The following is an 8,266-nucleotide window of genomic DNA, read 5'->3' as shown; positions in this document are numbered from 1 at the left end:
GTTAAGTTTTTGTACAGTATTTTGCTGTACAACGCATATAACCTTAGTTGCTTTGTAGATCTTGAGGCTGGTTTCTGATCTCTGTGATGTACTTGTGTTGTAGCTAAAGTTGCTATGTCTTGTGCCATCTTATGCAGAGCTTACTCTGCTGTCTGCTGGATTTTGGATTTTAGCTTTGTGTTCTATTTGGTTGAATAAAAATTTCTTACTGATTTTTCAGAAAAGAAAAAAGAAAAAAGAACTCATGACAAATATTCCAATACAAATTGTTGTAAAACTAAATTTTCTTCTCTACTTCCCGGCTTTTGGCAACCAAATGGAGCATCAGAATACCCAATTATCATGGAAGATAATAGTCAAGCTACATATTTTGAGGTTAATTCTTTTAGCTTACACTAGGGGGGGGGGGAAAGGAATGGCCACTTAAGGAAATTTTGTGGTCATCTAAAATTAGTCCCTTTCATCAAGCCGTCACTTTCTTCTACTCCATGCACCATTCATTCACATTGAGATTTCGCATTTTGGCGTGTAACCTAACTGTTCAATCTCCCAGTTTAGCTTTGAAGCAACTCCTTCATGGCGCGGAAAATATTCCTAAAACAGAGAAATGCAAATTCTAAAATTGGTGAATAATTGTAAATAAATGTTAGATACATTTATATTCTTCACTCTAGAAGGGGAAAAAAAAAAAAAAAAAGCTTTGATCTAAAATTCCATATTAAACGACACATTCGACGGATTAATAAAGTGTTTTAAGAGTTTTGGACATCCTGTCTCCCACTCTAAAAAAATGATACAAAGCCCAAAAAAAAAAAAAAAAAAAAAAATTATATAAACATAACTACAAAATAAAAAGTTCATAGTGTACCTCCAATTTCTTCACTAGCTCCATTGCTGTCGGTGCAGATACAATAATATGGCGAGCACTTGGACTAACGAAGCCTTCCTCTACAGCTTTGTCGATGAATGACAACAAGGAGTTGTAGTATCCATCCACATTCAACAATCCCACCTACGAAATCATCAAAGAGAACAAAATTCTATTTTTAATCCATTTCCCTCTTAATAGCGGTTTAATAACACTATACTTTCTATTATACGAGAATTAATAACAATTTGTTGCCTTAATAAAATTTGAAAAACGTAGTGAAAAAGGTTTTGTTTCGTAGTATTATTCAAGAGAAAAAAAAAAAAAAAAATCTTATCCAAAATTGGTACTTTTTCTTTACAAAATATAACAATATCCATTAATGATTAGCAAGGATTAAAAATTTAATTAAGAACTGCAAAATATAAAATTATTTACCGGTTTATCATGGATGCCAAGTTGGGCCCAAGTTATCACTTCAAGAAGCTCTTCAAGAGTCCCATAACCGCCTTAAAGACAAAGGAATAAAATTTTTCATTCTACTTGAAACATTGGAAGCAAAAGCAAGAATGTATAGTGTAGTATAAAAATGATATTAAGGATCCATTTGAGATTTGTTAATTTTGCTAAAACTGAATTTTTTTTTTCTAAAAGTATTGTAAATAAAAGTAAAAGTAGCTGAAATAGTATAATGAGACATATGAATAGTATTAAAAAATGCAGTATAACCCATGTATAATAAAAAAAAAAAAACTGAATAGTAAAATAAGTTGATAAAAATAATATTCGTCAAATGGACACTATGACCGACAATAATTGAATAAGGATGATGAGATGTTTGGATTCATGACATATGCTACGTGCACAAAACTTTTCCCTTGAATGATGAGGCCCACTTTAGCCCAACCTATTGTCAAGTCAAACTTTTGTAACCCAGAAAAAAACAAACTATTGCAGTCTGTAGGCCCAAAACACAAGTAGCAAATGTAATGCATGTCTGTTTGTAAAATAGTTGGTGGATTTAGCATTTTTCATAATTTAATGACTTTCAACAATCAGTCAAAACCAATAGTTTGAAAAATAGTGGGTGGTTTTAGCATTTTTCATAATTTAACGATTTTCGACAATCAATAAAACTTACATCCATGGATTGGATGGCAGTTGCCCAACCCAGTACAAATTGGGCTGAAGCCTGGTTTAGGCCTAGAGTTGAAAACAAAGCCCAACCTGGTTCAAATCTTTCCACTTTAAGAAGTGATTAAAAACTCAGGTCAACTCCAGAAGAGTAAACAATCTTTGCTTTAATTTGTTGCATGAATAGTACAGTAATATCACAGGCAAAGAGGACTCTTTCAACTCTTTTACCAAGCCCACGGAGACTCACAGTATTTAATGGTCAAAGTTGCTAATACTGTTAATCTTTAATTCATGCATAGTAACATATCAGCTTTCTGAAAAACTGGTCTAGTTGTTGTAAATCATAAAGCTGCCCTTTCTTCTTCACTGTAGATATATTTTTAAACTATTCAGCAAATTATATATAGAGTTTTTTGAAGTTTGAAAATCTGCACGAAAAGCAAATGAGACAAGCAAGGGCCTTTCCTGTGGCACTGGGACTCATAACAATGTTTAAAAATGTAAATCATAGGTGATAATCTCAAAAGAAATTTCCTCAGTTCAAAAACTTTTCCAATCTCTCTTTTACCTTTTGGTTGTGCTTAAATTTTCATCATATAGAACCATATAAGTAAGAGACCTTTATATGTTTATATTATAAGAACGCCCTAGTGTGTATATATGTGTGTATTATTATTATTATTATTATGTGAGTTAATTTATCATAGCAAAAAAAATATTGATCATTTATTATTATTATTATTTTATATTCCCCTGCCTTGGTTCCTGGCTGGTCAATTTCACTTGGCATTCTTGGAAATCTGAAGGGCATTTTAGGGATACCAATTCGTTTCTGTCATGACAATTAAAAATACTATGTTATGAATAAAATTCTCTATCCCACCTAAAGTGTTCACTTTATATTCTAAAGTGACATACTGTAAGTATAGTGTCTTTAAAAAAAAAAAAAAAAAAAAAAAAAAAAAAAAAAAAGGAAGAAGGAAGACATACTGTAAGTATAAAGTGAAACATGTTGAGCAAGATAAAGTTTCATTTAAAAAAAAACTTAGGTCATTAAGAATCATGCCAGGATTTGATAGTTTTATACAGATTTAAAACTTGTGTTGTGTTTCTAAGAGTTAGACCCTTTTGGATATACACCACTGTTAGTTTCTTTAAGACATTTTCCTCTCTCCCTGTGTGTGTTAAAATATTTAGTATTCTCAAAAAGAAAAAAACAATGGGTTAATCCCACATTGAAAAATGAGTGTGAGTTAAAGAGGTTTAAAGTCTGTGCTATATATCCAAAAGTTAGGTCCTTTTAGATATATACCACTGTTAGTTTCTTTATGATTTTCTCCCTTCTCCTGTGTGTGTGTTAAAATATTTAATATTCTTAAAAAAAAAAAAAAAAAAAAAGTACCAACCAGGTAAGGCAATGAAGGCATCAGACTGCCTAGCCATCTCAGCCTTCCTTTGGTGCATGTCTGCTACTGCTTTCACTTCTCCCACTGTTTCTCCAGTTATCTGCAAACTCAGCAATACCCCAAGTCAATCCAAAAATATGCACAAGTCAGCAACTCTCTCTCTCTCTCTCTCTCTGTTTGTGTGTGTGAGATAGAGTCTTCCAAAGGGTGTAGGGCACAAATTAAGAAGCAATGATGAGTGGCGCAGAGGTGGTGGGCTCAATCCAATATCATATAACTCGGCAGAAAAGAAAAGTAAAGGAAAGAAAAGGTCTATGTACACATAAAGTGATAAAACTTGATCTTTTTGGTCTACCAAAGAATGAGAGGAAAAAAAAAAAAAAAAAATCAGAGGAATAAAGAATCTAATTAGTGGGTACTATGTGAAAAACTTTGAGCAAGGGATAAAGTGGTAGGAATAAGTTCGAGAAGATCCTAGTGAGAAAGCAAGGAAATCTTCAACACCTATCAAAAGTCCCACTTAGAACCTACATGGATACCAAAGGACAATTTCACAAATGTGAAATCCGTATTAAGATAACAAAGATGAGGTAGAAATTCATGTAATGTAGCTACCACAAAATGAAAATAAAGCCCCCATTTAACAGAAAAAGAGAGAAAAAGGAAGTAGATAATGCTTTGTGTTTGGTCATTTTCAATATTTTTTCTTGGTCACAATTAAAACGTTATATATGTAATAGTTAGCAAACGTACCTCTCTAGGCATGAGTGTCTTGGGTATAACTCTGAAGACAATAACGAGACAAAAAAAAGAAGAAGGAAATTAGTTGAGTTGAAGGCCATATCCATTATATCAACGCAACCCCGAAAATCTCAGTTGTCTTGTATTAATTACTTGGCAAAGAAAGAGAAACTAGATGCTCACCCAATTACATGGCGACCACCATTGTAGACAGCTTGAGAAATCAAACCCATCAAACCAATACTCCCTCCTCCATAAACCAGGTCAATATTCCTTGAAACCTGTCACAAACAACACAAAAATTAATACCCATGCAAGTGAGTGTGCAATAAAATGGTACAAAAAAGGGAAACTTTGGGTAGAAACTTCAAATGTCATTTATGAAGAAACCAATTCGGACAGAGAGACATCAAAGTACGCTAACAAAACTATTCCAACAACAAAAGAGTGAAGAAAAATGTGATGGATTTTAATGTTTATTCATCAAAGTACTTAAAAACAGAAATTCGTAGTTTCCCATATTTAGAATTGAAAAGGTACCAGAATATGTATCGTATCTTCCATCTCCAAGATGGTTATTAAGTCAAATGCCACTAAGAAAAAAGGGGAGAGAGAGAGACAGAGACAGGTTTTAGATGAGCAAGAGATATGAAAGAGAGGCTTTAAATTGAACATGGTTAACCAAAGCACAGTTTTTTTTTTCGAGAAAGCCATGAGCCCATGACATGTAAAAGAACAAAACTCTAAGATAGTCAACTAATTTTCATGCAAAAATCAATTTGGGGAAACATGAAAATAGAGTTTAGATTCAAGAACTCCAAGAAGGCCATTTTCCAAAATTCAATGAAAACTACATTTTTGTTAGAAAATTTTGAGAAGCTGTTGACCTGATTCCCCGAAAACTTCACCAAAGAAATCGACTTGAAAAGATTGTTAGTGGGGGACATATACAAGGAAAAAAGAACAACCCAATGAAACAAAAACAGAGCTATTACAGAGAGACATTACCAACTCTGTTCCAAGCTCAATAGCAGCATCCCTATAACTGCTTTTCTTTCCAGGGCTACTCCCACAGAACACACAAATCCTCTTAAACTTTGATTGCTTCATTTCTTTCTCCCTCTCCATCTCTCTCTCTCTCTCTCTCTCTCTCTCTCTCTCTCTCAAAGAACTACGGAAATATCCCCTCTGCCTCACTGTCCCACAGTTTGACAATTTGAGAGTGCTTCATGGGTGGATGGATGCCTTTGAGTGCATTATATATAACGGTAGCATAAGCGTACGTTAGCACGCGCAAATCCATTCCATACCCTCTGCTAGTCCATATCTTTACGGACAAATGACTTTTTTATTATTATTATTATTATTTTAAAAAATTGTTTTATAATTAATATTTTTATAAATCGATAGTTGAAAACATTAGAAGATGGGCGATTTGGACAAAGTCTCTTTTGGAAGTATTAGTAGCAAGTGCAAGTTAAGTTATAAAAATCCTGGCAACTTTTTATTTTATTTTTCCTTTATTTTTTCTACAAAAGAATTTAAGTTGCAGCTTTATATAAACTTTTCTGAATTGTGAAACAAAGAAAAATCTTTAACATAATTATGTAGGGATATGAGGAGAGAAATTGCACTAAAAATTACTTGAAATTGTTAATGATATGGCATTAACTATAGTATATTAATAGTTTTTTTTTTTTTTTTTTTTTTTGGATATAATATAGAAATTTTACTCTAACATAATTTAAGTATATATGTGTGTGAAGCCCATTCTTGGAGACTTGAATTCTGACCCTTACCCCCCGCACCCCACAAATACTTATATTTGTAGAGTGGCCATCGTATCAAGGATGTGCGGTAGTGTATATTAATAATCTAAATAACCTATAAAGAGAAAAAAAAAAAAAAAAATCAAGTCCAAACATTATCATCATCATCATCATCATCATTATATCGTCTTTGTTTGTTATTTTAGATCCCTGTAAACTCAGATTATTTAACCTAATTTAATACCAAGTTGCTACTTAGTTCAATTAAATAGATTTAGGTTAAACAATAATAAATCATATCATACACAACGGAAAAGTAAAGAACACAATGATATGATGACCTAGGAAAATCAATGAAACAATCTAGTTCCAAGGTAAAAAACCTGATGAGAATTTAACCTAAACAATCCACAAGACAACAATCCACTAAAAGAATGGAAGTTTTTACAATAAACTTAAACCTAAATCTACTGCTACCTCATATAATACTTACTCACGTGACCACATACAGTTCCGAATCCATGAATTCTTCTATTATGAATCTGTTGCACACAAACACTCCAGCTTGTGACTCTGAGAACTTCACTCAAAGATTTAAATCTCTAGCACCTTTGATGACTAGTGATGTTAGCAACTTCTACAGTACTAGATCTTGAGTTTCTTCAAGGAATATTGTTGGTAGAAGAATTAAGAGAGTTTTGGGTACAAAAACCCTATATCTATAATGTGAGGCACAAGAAGCACTATTCTCTCTCTAAAAACCACTTTAAAACGTATCTTAGGATTTTCTTCAAATACTAGGAGAATTAGATCTGAAACCCTAATCACTTAATGGGCTGATGGGCTTTAATTAAGTTCTATAGAAACGCATCTCGATTGGTCGAAACTAACATGTTTCAGATTTCCTAAACTTGCAGCTTCCTTGTTCTTGTATTTTAACTTACAGCACCTCATACCCATAGACTTAGGAATCTATGTCTAGATAAGTTTGTGTTCACGGTTTGCCAATAATTTTAAACTTTTAGAACCTAACAGTTTTGAATTATTCTCCTCTCTAAAAGTATATATATAAAAAAGTTCAAGCAGAATAGTATGAGAATGCACTTCAAGCACCTAATGCAATTATGCATCGTTCTCAATGACGAGACATGAAGGACTTGTTATTGAGGGCTTTTGGTCAAGCAAGACAGGAAAGAAAAAGAATTTCAAAAATATTTTCAAAAACCCTACTTATGCGTATTCAAGGTCAATCCATGCGTACACAAACAATGGTTGGTAAAGTTGTTTAGAGAAATTTTCTCTCAAAAATTTGGTGCAAAATTGATCTCATATTGTTGAGAGAAGGCTTTGCACTCAAATTTGCTAAGAAAGGCCATGCTCAACTCCTTTGCAAAATACAAGCAAGTATCAAAAAACGTATACATTAAAATCAAGGTTTTCAAACCCGGACCGTTCATTGAACCGTAAAAGGGAGAGGTTCAAGGTTTTTGAGATCGAACCGAGGTTGAACCGGGGTCAAACCGTGATGATGTCATAATTAATTTAATAATTAATTAAAGCCTAAATATAGATATTAAATTTATAAAACTAGCAAAATTGACAATATATCTATATATGTGAGGGAAATTTAATGATTTTCAAGCATATATTTAATAATTAAATAAGAAAGTTAGTAAAATAAAATAATGGCCATGAAAATATTAAAATTTATGATTAATTTTTGAAATAAAGTTGAATATTTTTGAAGGATTTTAATTATAATTTTTTTTATTCCTTGTAAGAGATGGATAATTTAATTAAGTAGAACAAAATTGTGCTAAGTTTTTTTTTTTTTTTTTTTTTTTGTTTTTTTTTTTTATATAAAAAAAAAATTGCTGAGGGGTTGGACTGCATGGTTCTCACTGATTCATGCGGTCCAAACCCGGTTTTAACGGTTTACGGAATTAACAAAAAATCCGGTTTTTTAGGATTAAAAAACCGGTTTTCATCCCGGTTTCCCATTTTCACGGTCCGACCTCCGGGTCCGGTTCGGTCCGGTTCTAAAAACCATGATTAAAATAGCTATCAAACCATTTCTTGAGCAAAAGAGGGAGTTTTATCAAAATTGCTTTGAGTTTTAATTCTTGCTTGGCCAAGGCCTCTCTTAGGTAACTGAACCTTCAGTTCAAGGTTCGCTGATTTCTTTGTTTATGTGGTAGAGTAGTTTCACAAATTGACTAAGGAGAATATCCAAATCTAAATTTTTGGTTCTTGCTTCAAGGTAAGCTCTTTTCCTTTTTTTATATTTTTTTATACTTCAATTCCTTTGTTTTATTTTTCTTACTTTAGTTATTTAATTTCCTAGT

At 32.4% G+C, this 8,266-nt stretch overlaps 1 protein-coding gene across 1 annotated transcript; it reads right to left on the bottom strand.

Annotated features, from left to right (window-relative positions):
• Positions 1–266: 266 nt before the first annotated feature.
• On the bottom strand, positions 267–5,387 carry LOC126725786 (cytokinin riboside 5'-monophosphate phosphoribohydrolase LOG1). The gene is made up of 7 exons (XM_050430712.1): positions 5,161–5,387; positions 4,336–4,433; positions 4,165–4,195; positions 3,412–3,511; positions 1,307–1,377; positions 869–1,012; positions 267–594 (listed from the first exon to the last, which is right to left on the bottom strand). The coding sequence occupies exons 1-7, from the start codon at positions 5,278–5,280 to the stop codon at positions 502–504; spliced, it is 657 nt and encodes a 218-aa protein (XP_050286669.1). The 5' UTR covers positions 5,281–5,387; the 3' UTR covers positions 267–501.
• Between the last annotated feature and the right edge of the window lie 2,879 nt (positions 5,388–8,266).

Source organism: Quercus robur, chromosome 1 (genome assembly GCF_932294415.1).
Source record: "Quercus robur chromosome 1, dhQueRobu3.1, whole genome shotgun sequence".
In the NCBI taxonomy this organism is placed as follows: Eukaryota; Viridiplantae; Streptophyta; class Magnoliopsida; order Fagales; family Fagaceae; genus Quercus; species Quercus robur.
The sequence above is the reverse complement of the archived record's forward strand: the minus strand, read 5'-3'. Positions and strand labels throughout refer to the sequence as shown.

Excerpts from the sequence above, each read along its gene's own strand:
- LOC126725786 (XM_050430712.1), bottom strand. The coding sequence starts at position 5,280 with ATGGAGAGGGAGAAAGAAATGAAGCAATCAAAGTTTAAGAGGATTTGT. Across the intron at positions 4,434-5,160 it reads TTGAGCTTGGAACAGAGTTG|GTTTCAAGGAATATTGACCT; the intron begins GTAATGTCTCTC and ends TGTTTGTGACAG. Across the intron at positions 595-868 it reads AGCTAGTGAAGAAATTGGAG|GAATATTTTCCGCGCCATGA; the intron begins GTACACTATGAA and ends TCTCTGTTTTAG.